This window comes from Neoarius graeffei, chromosome 28 (genome assembly GCF_027579695.1).
Source record: "Neoarius graeffei isolate fNeoGra1 chromosome 28, fNeoGra1.pri, whole genome shotgun sequence".
Classification (NCBI taxonomy): domain Eukaryota; kingdom Metazoa; phylum Chordata; class Actinopteri; order Siluriformes; family Ariidae; genus Neoarius; species Neoarius graeffei.
In genome coordinates, this window is record NC_083596.1 from 44,541,502 (window position 1) to 44,568,393 (window position 26,892).

The 26,892-nt window shown below is 42.8% G+C and overlaps 2 protein-coding genes across 7 annotated transcripts in view; one reads left to right on the forward strand and one right to left on the reverse strand.

The window, feature by feature from the left end:
• Nucleotides 1-26,436, forward strand: part of aatf (apoptosis antagonizing transcription factor) — a 30,542-nt gene extending 4,106 nt beyond the window's left edge. Inside the window, exons 5-13 of one of the 2 annotated variants that reach the window (XM_060913057.1) lie at nucleotides 1,251-1,368; nucleotides 1,456-1,693; nucleotides 3,201-3,365; nucleotides 3,539-3,622; nucleotides 3,986-4,053; nucleotides 6,543-6,623; nucleotides 6,935-7,006; nucleotides 16,375-16,444; nucleotides 22,619-26,436. In XM_060913057.1, coding sequence (XP_060769040.1) covers nucleotides 1,251-1,368; nucleotides 1,456-1,693; nucleotides 3,201-3,365; nucleotides 3,539-3,622; nucleotides 3,986-4,053; nucleotides 6,543-6,623; nucleotides 6,935-7,006; nucleotides 16,375-16,411 — 863 coding nt within the window. In that variant the 3' untranslated portion in view covers nucleotides 16,412-16,444; nucleotides 22,619-26,436. The remainder of the gene's footprint in view (nucleotides 1-1,250; nucleotides 1,369-1,455; nucleotides 1,694-3,200; nucleotides 3,366-3,538; nucleotides 3,623-3,985; nucleotides 4,054-6,542; nucleotides 6,624-6,934; nucleotides 7,007-16,374; nucleotides 16,445-22,618) is intronic. The other variant, XM_060913058.1, reaches the window with a different exon arrangement.
• Nucleotides 16,938-26,892, reverse strand: part of acaca (acetyl-CoA carboxylase alpha) — a 78,814-nt gene continuing 68,859 nt past the window's right edge. For all 5 annotated transcript variants that reach the window (XM_060913055.1, XM_060913054.1, XM_060913053.1 and 2 more), the window contains 9 exons: nucleotides 26,006-26,102; nucleotides 23,592-23,688; nucleotides 23,343-23,478; nucleotides 22,938-23,115; nucleotides 22,708-22,820; nucleotides 21,400-21,554; nucleotides 20,986-21,156; nucleotides 19,422-19,558; nucleotides 16,938-18,115 (listed from right to left, as the gene is read on the reverse strand). In XM_060913055.1, the coding sequence (XP_060769038.1) occupies nucleotides 17,989-18,115; nucleotides 19,422-19,558; nucleotides 20,986-21,156; nucleotides 21,400-21,554; nucleotides 22,708-22,820; nucleotides 22,938-23,115; nucleotides 23,343-23,478; nucleotides 23,592-23,688; nucleotides 26,006-26,102 (1,211 nt within the window). In that variant the 3' untranslated portion in view covers nucleotides 16,938-17,988. The remainder of the gene's footprint in view (nucleotides 18,116-19,421; nucleotides 19,559-20,985; nucleotides 21,157-21,399; nucleotides 21,555-22,707; nucleotides 22,821-22,937; nucleotides 23,116-23,342; nucleotides 23,479-23,591; nucleotides 23,689-26,005; nucleotides 26,103-26,892) is intronic.

A 26,892-nucleotide genomic window follows, 5' to 3' on the forward strand; every position in this document is an offset into this window, starting at 1 on the left:
CTTATTAACTTGAAGAGAAAAAAAACCCCAGAGGCTGAAGAAGGAATGGCTGGTCATTACAAGGAAAAACAGGAGCTACCTGGTTTCTTGGACGTTCCACAAGATTAAATGTAACTACAAAAGGATAAAACGTACACCACTCGTTCCCAACCAAGAAGAGCTTCGTTTTAGTTTTGATGAGCAAGGAGTAAAACCTAATACAAAAATAATCAATGATAGGGCAGTGTCGTGTACTTTTTATCCATTTATGGTTACATTACACATGTTCGGGAACTTTTTTTCTCCTTGAACTTTTTTTTTTCCCCCTCCGTTAATAATCCTGTTCTTGGGTCATACATTTTATTTATTATTTTATTTTATTTTTGCTTTGTTTTTGAATCCATAGCTAGAGATGGATTTGCATTCCACTGCTAAATGCCCTTCTATGATTGATTAAATCTTGCTTTTATACACCAGGCAGTCCAGGCGGATTTCCACACCGTCAACCCGTCCCCCCACCACCACCATACTTTTATGATCCGAGGCCGCACTCTACGGATTCTTCACGCTGTGGACAATTAATCCATTTGTGTGCCTCCTTTCAGAGCCTGGCTGCTCCTCATTTGCATATTTATTGCCTTGCTCCTCTCGCCAACAAATGATTGATGGGGGGGCCGTCCTCCTGAATGGCGAGCAGGGAGAGGGGGCGGCGGCTTTTCCTGAGCTCGTGTACTTTTGATTAGCGCTGAAGATGATGGAATCCTCGCACCCTGTTTTTTTTTTTTTTTTCCTCTCTCTCTCTCTGATAATGGATTACAGGATTGTTTTCTTCTGATGCGAATTAATAACTGTTGACACAGGGACGAGCGAAAGCCCCGCTGCAGGTTTTCTCCTGTATGACTGGTGGGGGATGAATTTGTCAGATTGGCAGCCGCAGAGGGAGGCTGCAAGTTTTTTTTTTTTTTGGTTCCCCCCCCCCGACTTGCTTTTGTTTTCTGATTTGGTCTGACAGGAGAGAGTGGAATTGCATGCGGTTTTTGAATCCTCTTGTGTTTATGCAAAATTTACATGAAAAAAATCCTGTCTAGGGGATGCAAAACAAATCGGAAAAATCTGTCTTATTATTATTTGTATGGACAAGTTTCAATGTGATAAGTCTGGAACAAAAATACCCAGGGGCATGCTGTTGTAGGAAAATAATCAACGAGTTTCTGTGATGTGAAAATTTGACCCTGAGTATTTATTATATACCTTCTATCTGTGTTTAACAGGCCACAAAGCTCTGAAGGCTCTCCAGAGATCTTTATTAGAGCTGCAGGACCTGCTGCTGTATCAGAACCCAGAAACCAGATCCATCTCACAGGGGAAGACGTGGGGACAAGCCACCAGGTATCACATCCCACGCCACTGCTTTTACTTACTTTACTGCTAATTATCGATCTAATTATCGATCTCCGTCTGTAAACGTTTCTCCAGCAGCAAGTCAGATGATGATGATGAAGAGGTCGATAGTGATGAGGGTGAAAAGGAGGAAGACGGCGATGAGGAAGAAAAGCGGCCCGTAAGTCGAAGCGGAGCATCCAAGCGGAAGCTGGAGACAGCGCAGTATCCAGACTTCATGGCAAAGCGCTTCAGTGCCTTCCAGCCGTACCGCGACGCCACGCTGCAGAAATGGTACGACAAGACACGGCTCACCACCGGCAAGAGCACCAAGGTAACAGAGCACTCGGCATGATGTACAGTAGCAGTCAAAAATTTGGACACCCCTGCTTTACTCATTCATCAGTTTTTCTGTATTTTCTACACTGTAGAACAATACTGAAGACATCAAAACTATGAAATAACCTCTGGAACATTTATGGAATTATGTGGTAAACAAACAAACAAAAAAGTGCTAAAAAACTTTCGTATTTTAGATTCTTCAAATTAGCCAGCGTTTATCTTGACGCTTTACACACTATTGGCATGATCTTAACCAGCTTCATGAGGTCGTCACCTGGAATGCTTTTCAATTAACAAGTGTGCCTCGTCAAAAGGTAATTAGTGGATGAGTTTCTTGCCGCCTTAATGCGTTTGAGATCAAACAGTAAATGGTAAATAATAAATATATGAAATACAGTAAATAGCCCTGTTCCACAACTGTACTAATCCATATTACGTCAAGAACCAAACAGATGAGTAAAGAGAAACGACATCCATCATTACTTTAGGACATGAAGTGTCATTTAATTAATAAGAATGAAGAAAAAAACATTGGATTAGAAGGTGTATCCATCCATCCATCCATCCATCCATCCATCCATCCATCCATCCATCCATCCATCCATCCATCCATCCATCCATCCATCCATCTACCCTTCCAACTAAACATCCAATTATCCATCCATCCCTGCCACACTCCTACCCCTTCTATTCAACCATCTGCCAATCCATCCATTCCTGGTTGCCCACCTGTCCGTCAATCAATGCATTTATCCATTTACACCTGCTCATCCATCTGTTTGTTAATAAATCTGTCCATGTGTTTGTCCATCCATTCAGCCACTTATTCATCGATCCAGCCCTGCCACACTCCTATCCATCTGTCCATCCCTTCATCCATCCATCCATCCTTGGTTGCCCACCTGTCCATCAGTCAGTGCATTTATCCATTTACATCTGCTCATCCATCCATCCATCCATCCATCCATCCATCCATCCGTTCCTTAATAAATCTGTCCATGCTTCCATCCATCCACTCATCCATCGATCCATCCTTGCCACACTCCTATCCATCCATCTACCCTTCCAACTAAATATCCAATTATCCATCCATCCCTACCACACTCCTACCCTTCTATTCAACCATTTGCTGATCCATCCATTTCTGGTTGCCCACCTGTCCATCAATGAATGTATTTATCAACTTACACCTGCTTATCTATCTATCCATCCATCCATCTGTTCATTAATAAATCTGTCCATGCTTTTGTCCATTGATCCAGCCACTTATTCATCGATCCATCCCTGCCACACTCCTACCCATCCATTCATCCATCTGTCCATCCCTTTATCCATCCATTCTTGGTTGCCCACTTGTCCATCAATCAATGCATTATCTATTTACACCTGCTTGTCCATCCATCAGACCAGCCTTTCTGGTGTGTGTTTTTTTTTTGTTTTGTTTTTTCTCTCTCTCTTCACTCATTAACACATTACTACATTTCCTCTGTCCCTCTCAGGGCTTCGGGGCATTTGAGCGGAACATCCTGACGCAGGTGGAGCAGGTGCTGATGGATAAGGAGCGATTGTTGAAGCGCACACAGACACGCAGGTCTGATTACAGAGTGCTGGGGAAACCGGAGCTCAGCCCAGTCGCCACACAGTCCAGCAGCACAGAGCCTGAGGTACGAGTTCTGCTGAGAAACCAGACATTCTGTACAGCTCAGTCCTGATCCTGAGGAGCTTCTCAAGAACTATACAGGATTTTACTGAACACTGAATTATTATACAAACTGTGATTTATTCTTTACACATTTGTGTGTGAGACACATTGCCTCATTGTCTTTTTTGCATTTAGACAGTCGAACCAGTGCTCAAAGCTAACGCACATCTCAAAGATCTGGACGAGGAGATCTTCGACGATGACGACTTTTATCACCAGGTACATATCTATAAAACGGCTGCAACAAATTTCATCATATAGTAACGATTTGCACAGGGACTTCTGTAGTGGTTGGAGCACATAAATAAATCATTTCATGTTCCACAACGTTAATTGTAACTGTAAATGGATAAATGCTGTGATGTCATTCTTTAATTATTAAAAAATGCTTAATATTGGTAAATAGCTGTGGAATAAGAGTAGTAAAACACAAATATTGGAAAATAATCATCTTTGGGCTGGGAAAGGTAACTCCGCTTTGTTCCAGGCCGCATCACGCTTGATTATTTTACTATAACAGCACACCCCCATGTGTTTTTATTTCTTACACAGTGCATGTTTTGGTTATTGTTTTGATTGCAGCTTCTTCGAGAGCTGATCGAGCGTAAAACAAGTGCCGCTGATCCTAATGACCAAGTGGCCATGGGCAGGTGAGTGTGTTTGTGTGTAGATGTGTGATTGTTGACTTGTCACTTAATGCCTATAGAGGATGTGCAGTCACGTGACCCATCCGTGTTTACTCCGGCATATTGGACGGCTTCAGGATTGTTTACCTTGCGCGAGCGTAATGGATCCAGGGAGTAATCCCCAAGAAAACTCGGAAAATACCCCATCTACATCACGCGATAACTTGTCTAAGTTTGTTCAGCATCTTGAAGGTGACGTGAGGCAGCGTTACGTGGAAAAGTGTTCCAGGTTGGGGATCGCAGATCCGTACAACTTGCCGCAATCCTTGTTCAGGGAAATTCGGAGCTGCGGTGCCGGCGATTTGCCCGATCTGGCCTACCACGACATTTACAATTTTCTTGTGAATCGTGAATCGTGTTACACTGGCAAAGCCCTCAAAGCTTACAAGAGCCTGGAAGCTTATGAATATTTTGTTGCGGGATGGGTATCCCAACTATACCTCTGGAAGGTTCCGAAGAAGAATGTCTACTTGATGATAACCTCACGGGTAAGTGGCATTAAGACGTTTATCATAAAGAGATTATGCAGGACGTTTTATCTTAAGAATGTTCGAAATCTAAACTCAGTTCCAGATAATGACAGGGTTGTAAATATGTATGTTTTTGTCTGAAAAAAAAAATCACAAATCACCGACTATGCAGTTATCGTTCAATCCGAAAATCAACTTAAAGGATATGGGACATGGATTTTTTTTCTGGGTATAATTATGTATAAAGGACATAAGAAATGCCATCTAAATCACTGCAGGGCGTCAAAAATGTGAAAATCATCACGTTATTCAACTTTTTTATACATCAGCGTAAAACAAGGATTCGTTAATGAGCTAGGTGGTCACGTGACCCGTGACGTAACAAAAACTTTCCAAGGAGCCAGCGCTTGGGAATCTAATGTAAACAGGTTACCGAAATGGACACCATCGACAGTGACATTCCCGATGTTTCACAGAGATGTGAAGTTAGACCCTATCAATTCGAACCGATAGCTGGAAATTCACATGAACATGGATCTTGTATTTACTCTGACGGGTCAGATGATTCTGAGAGTGAGAGTTCATTCAATCCCCATGAAACTGAAAGCGGTCGGCTCGATAACACTTCCTGGTAAGTTAAAAACAATTCTGCTCAAAGGCTAATGATCTGTTGAAAGAAGTATTATTTTTGTATCATACATTGAAAGTTCATCATAGATCTAGCTACAGTCCGTTGCAAGCTTTTTTTTTTTTTTTTTTGCTGATATTTTTCGAGATTGATTGAGATACAATGCTTCCAGAGTCCGAGATGAAAACATTCAAAATGGCGAAACGAGTCAGAATTATGATAATCAATAATTGATACACCCAAAATTATAATACTAATCCTTACCTCGGCTTTCAGTCGCTTAGCGAATGCACCTCGGCATTTTTCCGCATGAGGCCCATGGTAAAACCACACTTCCAGGAGGGGCTGCCGTCTGCCTCCCAAGCCGGCCGAGAGCGCTCCTCGTCGGGCACGGCCAGGCGGGCGAATGCCCTGGTTCGTCCGCCCTGTCTAAAAAATAATGGTACAACTCCGAGTGAAGGTAAATTTGGCTTGGCAATTAATTTCGTTCAGTACCTGAGTATTAATGTTGAAAGAATCCTCAGTGAAATGGTCCGAACACAGTTTGTGGGAAACAGTAGGTGCAAAGTTTTTTCTACGGCAGTAGTGAGCCCACACTTTCCTCAGCTTCGGATCCTTGGGGAATGCAAAAAACCTTACTCCAGGGCATTTCCCATTGGAATTATTGCAACCATAAGCAGCACAATACACCATGATGTCCAATGTACTTTAAAGACTATAAAAACAATTTTCTTGTCATCCACTTCTCCATTCATCTACCCGCTTGTGCTGTGCCCGAAAGTTTTTGTGACGTATGATCACGTGACAGCGGCTCTTCCGGTTGTAGAAAATGCATATCGGAAGTCGAGCAGAAATGCCATATAATCATCACGAATATAACGATTTTGCTGAATTTAATAGATTTTGTATTTGTTCATGCAATTAATTCATATTTTTAATGGAAAGAAACTGATATAGCGTGCATTTATGTTTCATGTCCCATATCCTTTAACAGATGTACTAGGAGTATTGAATTAGAAGATTACACCTACCTGATATGAAGTGTTCACTACAAATTTGGCTGTTAGAACTGGGGTACCAGTTTTCTCTTCGCACAGCGGACACCCATTTTGCGCGTCTCTCCTCGTCTGCGGGGAATCTATAAAACGACAGGCCCTCCTTTTGGCCCTGTCTATTGGTACAACCAAATGCTGAACAAGATATAACCATTATCGAAAGATCTACTCCCACACACTTGATAATTAGAACGGGTTCGTCTAAGTTCTATGCGTGGCCATGCTGTCCAAGATGGCAGATAAACAAATATCACGTGACGTCACGTGCACGCTCTCTATACTTGTTTTGTGTCCCCACAGGCAGTGGCTGGCCATCCAGAAGCTTCGCAGCAAGATCAAGAAGAAAGTGGACACCAAGGCCAGTAAGGGCAGGAAAGTCAGGTACGCCTTTATTTACTGCTTTGTTTGTTTGTAGGTATTACATGTGAGAGCAGCCATTTCATCACACTGAATGTAATCCAATGTGGTAGTAAATGAAATCATTTCACCAAGTGTCCTTTATTTCTTTTTTCCTACTTTTTTTCTGCTTGTTACATCTTTCTTCCTTTTTTACTTTTCTCTTAATTCATCCTTTCCTTATTCTCCTTTCTTTCTTTTTCATTTCTCTTTCATTTTTTTGAGTTTCTGTTTAGTTTGTCTTTATCTAATAGCTCGTGTGTGTGTGTGTGTGTGTGTGTGTGTGTGTGTTTCAGATTCCATGTTCACAGTAAGCTGATGAATTTTATGGCTCCTATTGACCACAGTACCATGAGTGATGAAGCTCGGTGAGTGAATTCTTTTCTTTATGCTTTTCTTCCATCAATCCATCCTGTAGAAATGTATAGAAAATCTACTCCATAATGGTTTTAATTCACGTTAATTTGAGTTTAATGGTTCCTGCAGACAGAACTGTTGGTTTGAGTTTATTATTAAGATGCAGCAGGTTTCAGTTCCTGAAGCCAAGTTAAGTTTGCATCGCGGTGATGTATTAAGGGTCCTCCTTGAGGGGTGTGTGTGTGTGTGTTTAATTAATGGTGCTGCTCTGTCTGTCTCTGTCTCTCCTCAGTACCCGCCTGTCAGCTAACCCTAATCCCCCCTCAAACAGAGCGCTAACAAATCAAACAGTCTTGCCCTCCCTCTGTAGATATACATTCATTAAAACAAACACACACACACACATACACACACACACACACTCGCTGTCTTGAAATTTTCAGAATTTTTTTTTTTTTGTGGAGACACAAAGAAAGCAATTTAAGTCCTTTTTTCCCCCCTAAACTTCTGTGCTTTTGTTGCCATCACTTTTTGACAGTAAATCAGAATGAAATAAACAATCAAAAGTAGTCTGAGGTGGAAAAGAGCATAAACAAGTTTTTATTTGAAAAACGAAACTTCCTACTTGAGTACACTTTTTTTTTATGAGCTTTTCCCTGCTCACACTGCTGTCAAGCTCTTCAGTCTTGGCCACAAAGGGTCAGTGTGGCATCAAGCTTTCATTCCAACCAGGCACGAGTCCCACCTGCTTTCACTGTTTAATCAGTTCATCTGGGGCTGCAGGATTGAAGACCCCTGATCTTGAGTGGTTCCATATTGAATGACCAGCAATGTGACCCATGTTGCCACATACACCATATTGCCTCTTAGACATTGTGACCTTGTAGATGATGTTACTTTTGATGTGGTACACCTTGTACACTGCGTTACCTCATACACAGTCAGACAAATCAGAAACTCATTCAGCGTGTAACCTCATGCACATCGTAATCTCTTTACATAGTGCTTTCTCTGACACACCTGTTACTTTTTGTACATTGTGTTACTTCTGTGATGGTTTAATCTTGTACACAGTGGTACCTCTGAAATGGTGTTACCTTGTACATGGGGTTACCTCTGTCACGGTGTTAACTCTGGCAAAATGTTACCTTGTAGATAGGGTAAGCTCTGGCATTGTTACCTCATACATAGGGTAACCTCTGGCACGGTGTCACCTTGTGCATGGTGTTACCTTGTCCATTGGGTTATCTCTGACACTAGGTTACCTCTGGTATGATGTTACCTTGTCCATTGGGTTACCTCTGACACTAGGTTACCTCTGGCATGATGTTACCTTGTACACTGTGTTACCACTTGGCCATGGGGTTACCTCTGGTATGAGGTTACCTTGTACACTGTGTTACCACTTGGCCATGGGGTTACCTTGTACACTGGGTTACCTCTGGCATGGGGTTACCTTGTACACTGGGTTACCTCTGGCACGGGGTTACCTTGTACACTGGGTTACCTCTGGCATGGGGTTACCTTGTACACTGGGTTACCTCTGGCACGGGGTTACCTTGTACACTGGGTTACCTCTGGCATGGGGTTACCTTGTACACTGGGTTACCTCTGGCACGGGGTTACCTTGTACACTGGGTTACCACTTGGCCATGGGGTTACCTTGTTCACTGGGTTACCTCTGGCATGGTGTTACCTTGTACACTGTGTTACCACTTGGCCATGGGGTTTACCTTGTACACTGGGTTACCTCTGGCACGGGGTTACCTTGTACACAGGGTTACCTTGTACACTGGGTTACCTCTAGCACGGGGTTACCTTGTTCATTGGGTTACCACTTGGCCATGGGGTTACCTTGTTCACTGGGTTACCTCTGGCACGGGGTTACCTTGTACACTGTGTTACCTCTGGCACGGGGTTACCTTGTACACTGTGTTACCTCTGGCACGGGGTTACCTTGTACACTGGGTTACCATTTGGCCACGGGGTTACCTTGTACACTGTGTTACCACTTGGGCACGGGGTTACCTTGTACACTGGGTTACCTCTTGGGCACGGGGTTACCACTTGGTCACGGGGTTACCTTGTACACTGGGTTACCTCTTGGGCACGGGGTTACCTTGTACACTGGGTTACCTCTTGGGCACGGGGTTACCTTGTACACTGGGTTACCTCTTGGGCACGGGGTTACCTTGTACACTGTGTTACCTCTTGGGCACGGGGTTACCTTGTACACTGGGTTACCTCTTGGGCACGGGGTTACCTTGTACACTGGGTTACCACTTGGCCACGGGGTTACCTTGTACACTGTGTTACCACTTGGCCACGGGGTTACCTTGTACACTGGGTTACCTCTTGGGCCCGGGGTTACCTCTTGTGCACGGGGTTACCTTGTGCATGGGGTTACCTCTTGGGCACGGGGTCCAAACTAGGTTAAATGAACTGTGCTGAAATTGGGTGTTATGTAGTGAACTCCATATATATTGCTTTATTCCATTGGCTAGTTATCAAGGAAAGTAGGTTGCTGCCTAGCACACTAACATTATTTACATAACCGCTGCAGCTGTACATGCCTCTGTTTTGATGTAAGTGGCCACTCGTATGTGCAGCTGATGCACGCTTCTGAGCAGTGAGGCTGCATTAAATTCCCTATTGGTGAGGAAATACCACTGGTCCAGAGCACTGGATACCACTTTTCAGTGCACTCTCATTTTCATGACATGATAAAACCTTGTTGAGGGTCACGCTGATCTCTTGAGGTGGAGATGAAGGGATAGGAGTGGAGTCAAGGCAGGGATTGGGGGAGGAGGAGGGATTCAGGCATGAGAGGATTTACTATCAGGCCCAGGTGACTGATGGATCCAGTCTGGTGGTCACGGGCACAGTGAACTGAGAGTGAGCGAGAAAGCGCTCGGAGAATTTTCAAGCTTTATCTCCAGGATGATCAAGAAGAACAGAATAAGGTTCTGATGTGAAATTCGATTTTAAAGGCTCCGTCTCATCCAACACAAAAAGCACACTAAATGAGTTATATGGGAAAGAAGCCTAAAATTAGTGTGTTGCTACGGAGACTCGGTAATGGAAACAGTCTTTTTGGAATTACTGATGTTGTAGAAAGTAGCAGTGCAATGAATTGAAAATAGTTATTTTTAATGATGACTGATCATCCTCGATTATCCACAACCATTTGTTCCTTAAACATTTGCTGACTTTTTTGCAACAGCACAAACGTGATGAGAAGAATAATTAGAAGAGAAGGATCATGCATGCATGCATTCGTTTCTCTTCTTCTGTATTAATGCTTTGCTTAGCTAGTTAACTCGCTGTATGTTATGTTATGCTAGCTACTACTTTACTTCTTTAGCCTAGTAAATTAGGTTTCTAGCATGAGTCAGCTACGGGTGTTGTCACTAAATGCCTAGCGTGAGCTTAGCTAGTTGGCGTTTTGGGATCTGTATGTTTGTAACAAGCAAACATGACTACAGTTCTTCTACTTTGTTTATTCAGAATGAAGGAATGTATCTTTTGACTATTGGCTCGCATTTTCATGTCCTGCTAATTAACAGCATTGGCTAAACTTGTCTAAAAGGCAACAGAACTGTTACTGCTTGTTTGTCTTTATTCAAGAGTATCACACTGTGTTCATCACACAGATTGAATTCTCGTGAGATCTGATCAGAGCATTACAGGAATTTGCGTTTTTTTTTTTTTAAATACATCATTAATATTAATGAAATAAATAGTCCATTGTGTGTGCGTGTGGTGTTTTTTAGCAATTGTCATGTGAAAAACAAACACCATGTGACCTTTTCTGTTCTCACCCACTCGTTTGCTTGCTCACTTTCTCTCATTTACATAGCTATCAATGAACTACAGTAATAATAATGATGTATGGCAGCCGAATCAGCCGGCTGACCACTGACCTTTGCAGGAGTGGGATTCCAGGTGACCTTTTCCACACACATACACGACTTTTCTTCCTCTCCACCATCAGCTCTGAGCAGGAGCTGTGTATCTCATGCCCCCGTACACACAATCCCCACTGACACGGACCACTGGCCCCATGAATATTAATGTGGCAGTATAGACACACGCACACACACACACTGTAGGTATTCCATAGTGGGTTGAGATTAGCACTCTGCATTTAGTTCTAATGGTGGCTGGTGATGCATTTTGATATGGAATCGTCCATTGCCTTTTTCTTTTTTTTTTTTCCCCCGATCCCTCCCTCCCTGTGTGCGTGCGCGCGCACACCCGCATGTTTGCTGTGGCCCTGTCAGAATAAGAATGTATGCATTATAAGATAATCGGAGGGAGCCGTAATCCTCACTACTACCATTGCATTTCAAACAGGGATTGAGGATTAAACGGCCCGGCCCGGGACCCTCGGGACATTAACTCCCACCTGTGGGGGAGGGAGAAGTGTATGTGTGGGAACGTCAGGAATAATAGGACTATAACTGTGCCTGTGGATTTTAAAAGGTTTACATGAACATATAGTCTGGGTAGATGGATGAACGAGTGTTCTGCTTCTATATGATGATGTTTGCTGATCAGTGCTACAGTGCCACCTATTGGCTGCAGTTTAAATGCACTCGCGACTCATCAGAACACTGGTGAAATGATGCGAATGTGGGTCTGTTGACACCAGACTTCATTTTATGTGTATATCTGATAAGTCTGAGCTCTTTAATACTTTTTAACCACCTCAAGAAAGTACAAACGAGACGAATAATGGGGGATTCTTGAAAAAGAAATTGTACCCGATCAAGAATTTTATTGGTAAACAGGTACACGTGTGTGTGTGTGTGTGTGTGTGTGTATAAGAAAAGAATAATACATTGGTGCCACTATCACGACAACTACTAGGAGGATGAACACATTGCTAACACGTGCTTCCCCCGAGGCGTGTTCTTTTTTTCAAAGGAAAGCGCTGTCTGCCCTCTTCCTCATACATGAGCTCCCAGATGCCCATGATTGCCTGGTGGCTCTGTAATTAACAGTGGAGAGGGTTGGCTATGGCGTCGTCGGAACTTGAACTCGTGATTTCCCAGGCAATAGGGCAAGCGCGTTTCTGTTGCACCACTCAGGAGCATCATCGCTCCTGACAATTTAACATGCATGGTGGCTAGTTTGCAGTCCGAAAGTCCGTATAATCAAGATGAAGATTTAGATTAGCTTTTTGAGCTGTTTTTTTTTTTTAAATTCACTCATTAAATACAGCTTAGAGTTTAATACCACGTCCTGATGGAATGAAGAGTCAAATCAGATCAAATTCGGTTTGGTTTAAAATGTATTCAACTGTTAACTGCCTGAACTTTGGGAAAGGATTCCTTCATTTGGAGCAAATGTGGCTCATCTGAAGTAATGAATAAAACACAATGGGAATGCTGTTTTAGGAGAAATACTTATGACTTAAAACTCGCATGCAGTGCAGGTCTCTTTTTCTTGCATCCTGTATTTTCTTTCATTTCTCCTTTTACCTTTCTCCTCCCTCATTTTCACTCGTCTTTTTTATCAATCACGGATTTTAACTCCTTCATGTTCGGTCCCCCCCCCCTTATTTTTATGAAATCTTAAAGGATAAAGATTCATTTATTGGTGAGATTATTATTATTATTATTATTGTTGTAGTAATTGGATATTTGTTTGTTAGACTGCCTTTCAGATTGAGTGTAGGTCATAAAAAGAATTTTCCCCGACACCCAGTTATTTTTGTTTTGTGGACCAAAAGCTACTGAATTCGAATCAATTTTATTAGATTTTTAAAAAAAAAAGAGCAATTGAGCCATTCCACCAAATCGGTGCCATTTCTGTCCCTAGAAAATTATATGTATAAATGCACATAATGTACTTTAAAATACATTTCCTATTACGCAGAATGTCCTGCACATTGATCTGATTTCAACTTTGATATATAATTGTAAGGATTAATAAAAACTACCTAAAACGCTGAAAAATAGCATGTGTTACCTGTCCCCGCACTCTAAGGGCCTCTGTATGCTCTTGCGACAAGGCTTTCGCAGATGGCTTTTCGCAGACAGTTGTAATTTATCGTTGAGCGGGGAGTAATAGGCGTGCGCGATGTTATTCACCGCCACAACGCAAGAGGGCGCGAACTCGCTAGGAGTAGTTGGTGGGTGTGGTTAGTGGAGTGTTTATCCTCCGGTTACTTATAATGACTAGAACCGGAGTCATATAGATGTATGTACTTCCTCGATCAACCGCTCTTCATGCTGCTCCATCTTCGCTCGTGTTTTTAAAAATGGCGGTCGTGAAAACAAACCAAACCGGGAAAGTAGGGAAGTGGAAGTGCGTGTACAGCGGATGTAGAGTGGACCAATCAGAGCCTTCTTGTCTGCGACACTGTCTGCGAGGCTTCTGCGGTGGTCACAATTTTTGGGAGGTGCGCGCAGAGCGTCTGCGAAGGTGGGGGGGGCTACGCAGATGCTATTTGCGAAGACTGGGTTGTCAGCATAAATTGGCCTTAACTTTATACTTAACTATGAAATATTATGATTAAAATCCTTCAGAAACAGTATTTCTTTTGCACTGTTGTGACTCCATATCCTATCCATGGTTTAAATACATTTTTTTTTCATAAGAAATCCACAATACCTTAGTTAAAATACACATTTTAGTCGTGTCCCTGGGTTTTCACTCAGTCCTGTTACCCAAACACAAATTTGGAACATTCCATAAATCACATGCCCAACAGGACGTTACATCAGTTGTGTCTTCTGAAGGCCATGGGAAGACCAAAAGTTAGTTCTCTCATTTACTTTTCTGTATATTTGATGATTTTTTTAACTTTGACTGATAAGGTCAATGTCAACATACTGTCCTGTTACTTAAATTATTTCTTAGATTGTTTATTTTAAAAATACAGATTTTTGGGAAATCGCTAGAATGTGCCAAGTGTGGTCATGCCATTAGCGATGATGCCATGTGGCTTAATTCCATGTATTAGCTAATCCTCGGCTAAAAACTCAGTCCTGTTACTTTCAGAGTTTTGGTAACAGGACTGAAAAAAATGCAGCCATCTTTGACTTCCAAACCTTGTAACGTAGCCTGAGGTTGACCAATACACATTTTGAATAGTTAAATATGTGTGTTGTTATAATCAGTTCTGAAAAGATATAACAAATTAAGTTTAATTTGGGAGTGGTACAACAAGCAAATGGCACCCATTCGGTGGAATGTCCCAATACAAGATGCTACATCATGCATCATGTGGTGGGCTTTCCCTCTTCATGCAAGGTATTGTGGGATACAAATTTGAAACAGAAGAGTGTAACGGAAAGTGAGAAGAAATGTTATTTATGGACCGACCTTAAGCTGGTAAATATTTTTTTATTTTGTCTTCCTCAGGGTAATAAAACTCGCTTTCGCTGTGAACATTGTCGTTATCGCTGTCCATGCTGTAAAATTTAATGCTATTCTCCTGAGAAATAATATATTTTTTTTTCTTTACCAAATTCTAACAGAAACTGGGAGCGCCCGAAAGGGAAAACTGAACTGAGCCGCCATTTTGAATCCTCATTCACGGCTGTAATGCAGATTGCTTCCTCCTCGGTATACAAGTGCTCTTCCATGGCAGGAAAAACTACATTTTGCCGCCTATGTAGTCCCCTATTTATACAAAATTGCATCATTTAGGATTCAGCCATGTTTTTGCTCGGTGTTAGCAAGTTAGAGGTTTTTAGCTTTCTCCTGAAATGTTCTTTTATTTTGTCTTCCTCAGGGTAGTAAAACTCGCTTTTGCTGTGAACACTGTCGTTATCGCTATCCATGATGTAAAATTAATGCTATTCTCCTGAGAAATGCTGGCAAAAATGTATAAGATTTTTGATAATCTTATTAAAAAAAAAAAATGTTGACAAAAAAATGCTATGTTTGTTGTTGTGAACGGGCGAGTCGCCAGAGGTCCGTAACACAGGATTTGATGGAAACTCGACCGCGAAAAAAATGTTATGTTCCGAAGGAAAGGAAACACAGGACCAAACTAATAAACAAACATCTGCGCTCAGCGAGCACCTCGGTGTGATCAGCTGTTCGTTTCGCGACAGAATGTTGGAACTGTCAGTGCAATGTCAAAGGTAAACCTGTAGATGGCAGTAATGCAATAGTGGGTGCCAGCTGCTATAAAAACTCACAAGAAGACAACGATGACGACTAAGGTAAACCTGCGCATGCGCACACGGACTTCCTCTGCCTGCTTGATTGCGTGAAGTGAGCGATTTTCATATACATTATTTGCTCGGGAATCCCCTCAAATTAAATAACTTCCCAGCCACAGAAAGGCTTTAAAAAAATTACAGAAATAAACATCTCACAGTGCCTAAATTTCACTTGTTTTATGGAATCGAAAGGCTGTCTACTTTTAAAGGTGAGACATTTTTGGTGTCTGATGAATGTAATGTCGTTTTTAAATGGATTCTTTTTGTATAATGCGTGGGAGCGGTGGCGGGTCGTGTGCCTGGTGATTCTTTCTCTGGAGGACATTGAAGATATCTACCTATTCGGAACCATGATTACAGGACTTTTGCTGATTGGATTAGGCATTGCCCTGGTATATCGAGGAAATCAGACAACGGTGACAGCTGTTCAAAGCCCCACAAAGCTGCCCGATATGATTGGAGTGGTGGGCAAAGCTGTTGGCACTCGGACTGTGGACATTCAGAACTTTAACCACAAAATGGTTGTTATTTCAGAGCAGCTTTCAGCTTTGCAAGGAATACGTTTTTCGGAGATCAATTTGAATAGAATGGACAGATATGGACAAGCGGTGAGGACGTGCAAAGACCAAACAATTCATATCTTATCGACATTCGGCGGCCTGAGACAGAACCGGCCTTGTTTTAGGCCGTTGCTGAGAAAACATTTCCCCCTGAAGGTCAATGCCGGGAGACGCACTCATTTTTCGAATTCCTCTCTAACTCTCCGCGGTCGCCATTTTTACCCCCAGTGTGACAAGTGGGTGTGTGACCAGCGCCTTCATGGCTGCAGGAGTGGACAGCTGCTCGCTTGCGCTGGATTACCTCTCCCCCCTTACCCCTGATTTCCCCCCCTCAAGTCCTGTGTTTAAAGTGTACCTGTGTTGTAGTTGTGCTTATGCAAAGGTTTTTTTTAATGTTCCCACACTGTACTCCTGACAGGAGCAGGGGGGGGGGGGGGATTTTATTTTTTTTCCTTATCTCTCCTCATGTTGTGCTTCCTTTTTATCTTTATCCCTGTGTTCCTATCTACCCTAAGTCAATTGTATATGTACGGACAGGTTGATGGCTAATTTCGCTGGTACATGTGACTAGTGACAAAGGGCTTCTTCTGATAACTGCAGCAAAGATTTGTAAACTTGTTTTCTCTCCGTGTTCAGGTCCGAGCTGTACCGATCTCTGTTTGGATCTCAGTGATGATGGTGATGGAGGTGTAACTCACCGAGGCATGTGTACACACTCATTCTTACTTGACATAGAAAAAAATTAAAGAATTTGGTGTGTTCTTGTTTTTAAAGTCAGGTCCTTTGTTGTTCTTTGGAAAGGACTATACAAATTAGATTTTTATTTCTGATCTGCTGCGTCTGTAATATAAAGTGACCAAAAAAAAAAAAAACTACACACCATCAGGTAAACTTCAAATGTACTGTTCTGGATCTCATAAGTGTTTGGTTAAAGTATTCACTGTTACCTCCCTGAGGTTGATTATTTTCCAGCACATCCTGAAGTGTTTTATTCCTCTTGTACCACAGCGATTTTGCCAATCAATCATTCCAACTTTCTTATCGCTAAAGTCACACATTTCAGGTTCATGTTCTGCTCCCCCTCTGGTATTTTTGATTTTCTTTTATTTACTCACTTTCTCTTTCCTTGCAGTCTTATTTCTCCCTCTCGTTACATAATTCTTTTATTCTTCATTTATATATACATAAAAAAAGAGACATTTCTAAGTGGATGAAGTTCATTTTATTGAATTAAATTCAGTGGTAAAATGTGCACTCCTCCTCTTCGGGCCAGTCATCACACCACTATCATTTCATCAGTAGCACGTTTAGCGTAGCGGTTCAGACATGCGCGCGTTACAACAGATGCACTTTTTAATCCAGGTCAGTGCAAAAACATGACCTTTCACAGAGTCAGCGCTGTCGCCATGAACCAGAATCTAAAACACTTTCAAGCAGCATTAATGACCCGATGCTTCCACCTGCATTTTCTCTGCGTAATGTATTATTTTTCATCTTTGCTCTCTCTAGCAAAAAACCAAGAGGCTCGCGTTTGGTCCAATTTCAAGCACACTTCAGTATTTGTTAGCATGAATAACTATTCCCCCCCTCCCCCGAACTACAATCAGTTAATAAATTAGAATCGCATGACACGTAAAAAAAAAAATTACCACTATATTGTGCGTGTAACATTACTTATTGGACAACCACATAAAACATGTAACTGTGTCGAGGGAAGGGGTTAAGGTGCACTCGGAGGTGAGCAAGGTTATGATTGTACTGGCTTTAAAGAGTAGTGTTTAAGTTTAGCATTATTTTATAACAAAAAACGGCATTGCAAATTCTGACCGCTTATCTCAAAGATTGTCAAAATCTTGAGCCAACGAGTCAGGCTTGTCTGACAAGCCGTAAACTCTTGTGATTAGTGACTGAGACATCAAGATCTTGAGTCAGGATTTTAACATACTGCCGTCACCTAAAATAACGACTGATACATGATGCAGTTTCTTTTCTACCTGGTGGAAACGGACTTCTGGCTTCCTCAGCGCCTGTGTTCAGAGCATTAAAAATCCTGACACCAAGCCTAAGGGAACATTATTAAAAAAGACGAAAAAAATAAGGACCTTTTACAACATGAAAGAACAATGTGTCATCGGTGACAATCAGTAACTTTTTTTGGTAGTGGTCCTCATTGTGAATCTTTACCACTGAGACAAGTGAGAGTCAATACATTTACAGTCTGGAATCATCGCCACCGTGTGTGTGTGGGGTTCAGGAGGAGTTCGGGGCATCCATAGTGGAGAGGATGCGCACCACCTCGGCACGCTGAGTGGGAGAGATGTGCTGAGTCATATGCACAATTGAATCCATGGCCACCTCGGGGTTCGCCTGAACCAGACTGAGGGGGAGGGAGAAAGAGAAGACGTTAGCATATTTCATAGATGTGTTTTGTTTACTGTGAACTATTAATAAGAAAGGAAAAGATAATGCTAGGTGCATGGATGCAAACGGCGCGCCTTTTTCATGGCTGTCTGGGGGACTTCTGTGAATCGTGCAGATCCGATGAGTTTTTTTTTTTTGGGTGGGGGTGGCATTGGCGTGTCTGATTATAATTTCATCAAAGTAAATTCTGTATTAAAATTACTAAATAAGCAAATGCCGTTACAGTCCATGAAACATAGGAAGTATGAGAAGAAAACAGTAAATCAGAAAGCTGCGCACGTAAAGCCAATTGGCTGTGCGCCATTATCTGCTGCTGGCTGCACTTCACTGCACGCGCAAGGATTTCCATCAGTCCAACGCAAGTTACGTAACTGGCTTTACGTGCGCAGCTTTCTGATTTATTGTTTTCTTCTCATACTTCCTATGTTTCATGGACTAATGGCATTTGCTTATTTAGTAATTTTAATACAGAATTTACTTTGATGAAATTATAATCAGACGCTCCAACACCCCCCCCCCCCCCCCCCCAAAAAAAACAAAAAAACAAACTTCATCGGATCTGTACGATTCACACAAGTCCCCCAGACAGCCATGAAAAACGTGGCGTCCGCCAAAAGGCACGCCGTTTGCATCCAAGACAGTGGTTGGATGATTAAAGATGGAAAAGGATGGACAGAAGGGTGCACACATCAGGCAAAAACAATTTGGGGGCGGGAGTGTAATGGTGATGATACACGGGGCAACTTTTTGGGCAATGTTGCTGGGCAATTGCGTTTTGACTCTTTTCTATTGAGATTGGGCAACATTGTTTCTTTCTGAATGGTTTTGATAATCTCTGGCAACTTTGAGATAAGCCAATCAGAACGCGAGTATTGAGTCATGTGACCTCCAGTGAGGTTCGGATCAGAAATTTCAAACAAATATGGCAGCCGCTCAGTGTCAGTGGAGTGAAGAGATGGAGAGACTCCTCATCTGTTTTTACGCCAGTAAGTTATTTTAATATTCTATATGGAGGAATTTACCTCACCAAAGCTCTAAAAAACAACAGACAGCTTGATTAAATGGTCACAGCAAAAATTAAGACATCGATTTTTTTTTTTTTTTAGCTAACTGTAAACTGGCGTTGCTAACTGTTGTTGCCCATTGTTAGTTGCCCTGAAAAGTTGCCCTGTGTCTCACCTAGTTGCCCGTTGCCAGCAACACTGCCCAAAAAGTTGCCCCATGTATCATCACCATAAGACTTAGGAATGCTGAGACGATACCTGCGGATCTGTTTGAGAATGTGGTCCCTGCGGATGTACTTAATGTTCTCGTCGATGACAGACCGCGCTCCTTCCTCCTCCGTCAGCTGCTTCTCTAGCCACTCCACCACGTCCTCGTTACTGTCCCATAAATACGCCTGACACACACACACAAGTAACTATGAAATGCACCAAGAATTCTTTTGAACAATGTGATGATCCTCATAGTCTGAATTTGGGAGAGGGGAAAAAAAAAAAAATTGCTCTCTTGATTAGGGCCCTACAGATAAATCCAGGCTGATTTGGAATAAAACTGGACGCTGAAAGATTTGCTAATGAAATCGGAGGGGGGGGGGACCTGTGCTCGTAGTCGAAGGGAACGTTTAACGGCCTTTATTAATCACATTTAATCCGTTTGCTTTTAATTAAGAAACAGCATGTTGCTCTCCTATCTGCGTTTGCCAGGAAGGAGATTAATTGTGGCTTAAGATAGCGCGCTCCGATTGGGGCTAATGCATTAGCCGCTTCAGCCACCGTCTCCATCCACGGATACTTGTGAGATGCCGGCGGCGTTTGGCATCGTGCCAGGAGCTGAGTGTGTCCCTCGCACGCAGACGGACTCAAACATAACGCCTTTAATATACTCACTTTGTGTAGATTATTACATTTTTTTTTTTCCATTTAAAGGCCAAAAAGTTATGAATGTACTATTACACTACGTTCAGACTGCAACCTGAAACGACCCATATCCGATTTTTTTTTGTTAGGCCGTTCACATTACCAATTATATGAGACTTGTATGTGATCTCCAATATGAACGGAAAACGACCCAAAAGTGTCCCGCATGCGCAAATTGACACGTAATAAGCACATCTACGTAATACGTAAACAAAAAAAAAAAAGCGCACTCTTCCTTCAAGTTTGCAAGTAAAGCATGGAGATGAGGCGAGACCTGGCGATGTGGTTTTTGTGGCGGCGGCGGAACTCGCACAATAATCTGATTAATGTGGGCAGCAGACTAATGAGACCGAAGGTGTCAAATTACTGGAAATTTCCAGAACAAATCTTATAATCTTGTAATACAGGATGATTTAACATCCAGGTCCCTACCAAATCCACCATTAGCTTGATCAATTCTATAAAAGTCTATTTAAATTCTGAAAACTGTACAAATGTTGTTGTTTTCCACCAAAGAGGCGGGATTAGCCAACGCAGAATAGTGACGTTTGTCTCTTGTTGATGACGTGTAGGTTGCATGAATGCGACCTGTCCGGTCAGACTGCAGTCGCGTGTGAAAATATCGGATATGCATCGGAATTAGGACCACATATCCAAGCGGCCTGGGTCGCATGTGAAAAAATCGGATCTGTGTCGTTCAGATTGTCAATAACAAATCGGATACAGGTCGCATATGGGCAAAAAAAATCGGATATGGGTCGTTTCAGGGTGCAGTCTGAACGTAGTCTTAGTATTAATCTCATTTACACACAGTTATCCTCTCTCATCATGTTTAATATGCAGCTAGACTATATTTAGCATAACATTTTAAAAAGATGTATTTTTAGGCAAATTTTTTTTGCCGCACCTTCACGGCTCCCTCGGCCTCGACGAACCAGCGCCGCAGCATGGCCTGCACCTGGCCGTCGGTCAGCTCGCTGTTCGCTCGCTGGATCTTCTTCTTCACCGTGTCCTCCAACAGGAGCCTCCGCAGACGCCAGTAAAAGAACTGCCTTGAGGTGCGCCACTCCAACACGTCCTGTCGGCAAACGTTTGAGTTAACCAGCTAATAAGCCAATTCATCACCTCCGCTGTATACAGTCCTGTCCTATTCAAAAGAACAAATGTTTTATTTTTGTTCGATGGTACATCCACCAAAGAAGCTATAAATAACAGAAGCTAATTAGGATCTTGCGTTACTCTCAGAGCTGTAATAAAACACAGCAACCTCATACGAGTCATCACACCAGTGCAGTGGAAAGAAAATCAATCAAAGGCTCACAGTAATGACTCCTTTCTCCTGCATGCGTCCCGGCGTGTCATGCAGGTCAGCGAACTGCACTGCCACTTGATGGTAGATGGGTAGCAGGAACTCCTCTCGCTCCTTCAGTTTACTCTCCAACTCCTTACGTTCGGATACATTCAGCTCTGGCGTACCTGCGTACACACACGTTTGGCTAATGCACTACAAACGCTTTGCCTTTATGATGATGCTGCCACCACCATGCTTCACTTCACTGGGTTTCGCCAGACATAGTAGCCCAAAAACTGAAAGGGTGTGAATACTTTCCAAACCTGCTGCAAGTTTGAATTACTTGCTAGATATCACACTAGCTATGTAGACTCCACAACAAACAATTCTCTGCTACTTCCTTCTAAGGGCAGTATCTCACTGGGCTGCGACAGCTTGCGAACGTCATTCGTGAGAGTTTCAAAAGTGTCTTGAAACATTCGCAGGGCTTCTCAATTTCCTCGCATGAGTTGCGAAGTGTCGCTCCTTTGTCGCTGAAATTTTGAACATGTCTAAAAAAATTTGCGCGACAAAATAGCCGCAAATGCGTCACTGGTATCGCAAAGCCGTCGCGAACCCTTCTCAAGTCGGTTTCCGTGAGGCTTCCTCTACTTCCCTGCCTGCCGAGGGAAAGCCGGGCGACAGCCTGCGACTATCAATTCAGTGCGATTCCAAGCGAAAATTGTCGCTCATCTCATTATCTCTAGCCGCTTTATCCTTCTACAGGGTCGCAGGCGAGCTGAAGCCTATCCCAGCTGGCTACGGGCGAAAGGCGGGGTACACCCTGGACAAGTCGCCAGGTCATCACAGGGCTGACACAGACAACCATTCACACTCACATTCACACCTACGCTCAATTTAGAGTCACCAGTTAACCTAACCTGCATGTCTTTGGACTGTGGGGGAAACCGGAGCACCCGGAGGAAACCCACACGGACACGGGGAGAACATGCAAACTCCACACAGAAAGGCTCTCGCCGGCCCCGGGGCTCGAACCCGGACCTTCTTGCTGTGAGGCGACAGCGCTAACCACTACACCACCGTGCCGCCGAAAATTGTCGCTAATTCGCAATTGTTGTATCTCCAACTAGTCACAGGCTGTCGCAGCCCAGTGAGATACTGGCTTTAGCTTTACTTTTTCCTCATAATGTCTCTAATGAGGTTGCAGGATGAAACCATGGTTATACATTTTTCTTCTAATTGCAGGTAGGAACTACAGTTGTGAGCAAGGAACTGAAGAAACGTCACATTCGAGCCCTACGTTGGATTTTCCGCTTTTTTTCCATCAACGTGACTCACCAAGTCTCTCAGCCAGGCCCGTGTAAACGGGATCGACGCGTCTCATGGTCTTAACCAGATCCTTCTTTCTAAACTTGATCTCCACCGTCCCTTCCGGCTCCAACACGCCACCACTGCACAACGTAATCATTATACAACTCCAGTTAATGAGTAAGAAATGTGTGTACAGTCAGACAAACTGATATATATATTTGGGTTCATACGATATAATAAACAAACAACGCTCTTACCGACTGTCCTTGTCTGCGTACATCTCCATGTGGCGTGGGTTGATTGTAGGGTCGATGACTACCCATGATCCTCCACGGAGCTCGGCTTGAGGCGGGATGTAGACCAGTACCGGCTGTCTGTACTCCCTCAGGCCATCCACAATGTACGCGCCGAACTTCAGCACCTGGTCGTACATGTCTAGAGGCGAGATGCGTTTTATAATATAGCGTTGAGTTCTTAATTCTGATTGGTCAGAAAGTTTTCATTATTTCCTATAACGGCAGCTCTGAGAGTTGTTCTCTCTTCAAAGCAAATCACAGGATTATATTAATGAGCTTGTTCATGGTTGGGGTGCTTATGTGATTTGTATAATCAACTTCAGGGTGTAATTTTACTCCATAGAACTCGATCGTTAACCTACGGACCTTTCATGCCACCAGAAAAGCCTCTCCAGTTGGCAAACACCATGAGAGGGAGTCCCTCGCGGTTCAGGTCCTTAATAGCCTGAGCGGTCTTAAACGCGGAGTCGGGGAACCACACCTGACCAGCCTGCTGGATGATCTAAAGCAGACAACAGACACACACTATTTATAGACAGATAGATATCTATATATAAATAAATAATCACAGTGAGTCCGTATGTAGCTGTGTGAGAGTCTGAGCGCGAGACTCACTTTGGCTTCCGAGTCCAGATTAGCCGGATCTGCTGGGATGGACAGCTCGACTGTTCTAGTCTCCACGGCTACCACGCCGACTGGGATACCTCCCAACCTGCAAACAAACATCGCATAAACACTCATGTTGTTAATAATATTTGCTTATGCATCAATATGAAAATAGCTGTCAGTGAAACCACTTGTGGTTGCTGTATGCTGTTAGAGGAAAAATAATCAGCGACTGAGTAGAAATCGTCAGAGATTTTTCCAATCATGTCAAGGACATAGTCGCTCATCTGGCCTGCCACCAAAACAACCATGACTACCAAGGACCAACCTCCGCGACAAATTGTTTACAAGAGGAAAATCAAACAAATAAATTAAATTTTGTTCCCCGAGGGAAGATCGACCCAAAACATCGATCAGAACTGAAATCGGGTGAGAACTGAGACGCCTGGAAAGTTGACAAATTAATGACCAAGTTTTGTACAGAGTGGCGAGTTCTTTCAAATATAACAACTGGAACGGAAATCCATGAAGAACTGACAGAGGAGATACGATTTAAAGGTCCCATGGCATCGTTTTTTCATTAATTGTGCGGTGGTCTTTAGTATGAATGCCTGCCCTGTGAGCCGGTTTTGGTGAAAAAAATGCTGTGGTTCTCCTGTTTCAGGCTGTTCTAGTTTGGTGGAGGAGCGGGTGGCGGGAGAGCGACAGGATTTCAGCTCTTATCATTAATATTCATGACATGTAAACGTATTACCTCTGATTGGCTAACAGCACTGTGATGCTACCTCCAGTGGGTCAGAACAAGCGGATGTGGGTGTCTTACTATGGCGAGAGAGAAGGAACAAACCGCGAAGGGAAAAATACCGCGCGCTGACGTCATTAAGGTGCGACGCGAGGAAATAAAATAAATTCAACAAATGTTTGGGTTTTTACTGAACAAACAAACAAATAAAATGAACGAGTGACTTAAAAAAAAAAAGAATGTGGGTGTCTTTGTAAAAACTGTTTTGATTGGCTATTATAACAGAGCATGCTGCATGCTCTTTGGTTTTGTAGCGCAGAGTACCTGGCTAACTGCAGGAAGCGGTTAGCTGCACAGCTAATGTAGCCATTGCAAGGCTAACGTGGCACCGATTTTAAAACACGGCAAAACGACTCAACAGTTATACACTTACTTGTTCGGTGTTTGTGGCTGATGCGGCAGGGATGCTTGGTACGGACCCAGGCTTCAGTGACAGTTGATGTGCAAAACCTGCCCTGTATTGTCCCAAGTTGTGGAAACATTCATCAGGAAAATGCTTCCGACAAACATACACCGTCTTAGGTAGACTCGACGGCGTATTATTGGAGTAAATAAAATTAAGCCACTGCGTCTTCAGGGGCTCTCCCGTCGGCAGTAAAAACGGACTCCTTTCTGTGTTGTCACGTCCATGTACAGCGCAATTTCCATGTTTGGTGGCAACTTTTGAGCTGAGCGGGCAATCCATACAGTGGGTGGGAATCATCTCCCTTGCTGACGTAGTAAAGGGAAGAACCTATCAACGTGCCATTTTGACGCGCCATTCTCAAATGTTGACAAATGTTGGGCATAGTTTGGTTTACACATTGAAATTTCTAGCCACTGGGGTGACTTAAGAAGGTCAGAGGAACTCATTTTAACGTTAAAAAACCTCAGAAAGTGAAAATTTCATGCCATGGGACCTTTAACTAAATTGTGGACGACGGACACCATTCTATGGCAATAGTTCATCGGCCTTATGGCCAGATGAGGTAATAACAGCACGTCTTGAAGTGTTTTATTCATTTTACACCACAACCATTAGCCAACATTTACGACTCTATATGTACTAAACACCACAGTACTTTTCATTTCAAGTTATTTCCGGTTCCAACTTATGTTATAGCAGCTATAAACAGTAGTTTCATCACCAGCTTTTATACTTCCCTTCTGTTTCCAAGGTAATAAAGGGAAAACTTGAAGACATTCTCCTGGTGGCAAACTGTTAAAAAGAGCTGACACTGGAGACTCATTTTGTAAATCTCACCGTACAGGGGAAAAAAAAAAAAAGTGTTGAGAAATATAATTAGAAACATTTATAGTAGTCTTCCTATGACTGGATAAAATCTGCTTTAAAAAAAAAAAAAAAAACTGGAGCTGCCTCAGGTGAAGAACTAATGATTTCCATGAAAAGCTTTTCAAGTGAGAGCTGGTACGTTTCTGGACAAACGCTCTAGCTGGGAGGTACCGAGGTCAGAGAGGTCAGAGGAGGGTTAGCTTTGAAGGAAAGCTTAACCATGAAGAAGGTGCCTTTGATTTCTAGTGTAATGGAAATAGAAAATAAATAAAACGATGGCAATACAGGATGTGTCTGTTGAGAATATCTAAATGTATTTCTATATAATGTTGATGTGCAGGAGCTCACCTGGCTCTGCCCACAACCACACTCTGTGCCCACGGCTGCATCATCTCCATAAACGAGCCGTAGTCAAAGAAACCATTCACCCATGCTCCTTTAGGGTCTGAGAGAGAGAGAGAAAGCAGAAAAAGAGCAGACAGAAAGCAGAGTGAGAGAAAGAAAGAGCAAACAGAAAGCAGAGCGAGAGCAGACACAACAGAGAGAAAAAGACAGACAGACAGAATAAGCAGAGTAAGAGAGCAGAGAGAAGTGGAAGACGAACAGGGAGATAGAAAAACAGACAGCGAGAGGGACATATAAACAAAGAGCGAGAGAGAAGCAGACATAAAGAGAGACGTTTCTGTAAATCATGTATTGCCACATTTATAAATGTTACATTTCCTCCTGTAATATAAAAATCTCATTCACTGTATTAGTAAATGATTTAAAATGTAAAATTAGTGTCCAATTTTGCAAATGCTACTAAATTTCAGTTCTCCTGGTGAACATGAACACATCGACAGTGCTGAGGTCTGTTAGAGACCTATGAAAGCAGGTTTATACAAACACTGTAAAAATCTGGATTTCCGTGCGTCACTTAACTTCGGCTGCCATTTTATTTCCAATCGATTGAATTAGACGTAATCTGTTATGTGGTCACGTTTTCATCAGAATCTACACAAGTCATCTTAGCAGCCAGGATTTTTTTTCCCCCCCATATCAACAAACTCGGAGGTGTGACACCAGCATGGGATTAAGCCGTGTGTCTGGGCTCGAAGGCCGTGGCTCGGTCCCTCTGCTGTAATTATAGAGATGTGGAATCTCTCCTGCCTGGAAAGTGGGGGCCATCCATCGCAACCTTATCTCTGTGAACCCAGAGCCTGAACATCTTACAGCGAGTCTACAGTGATCTA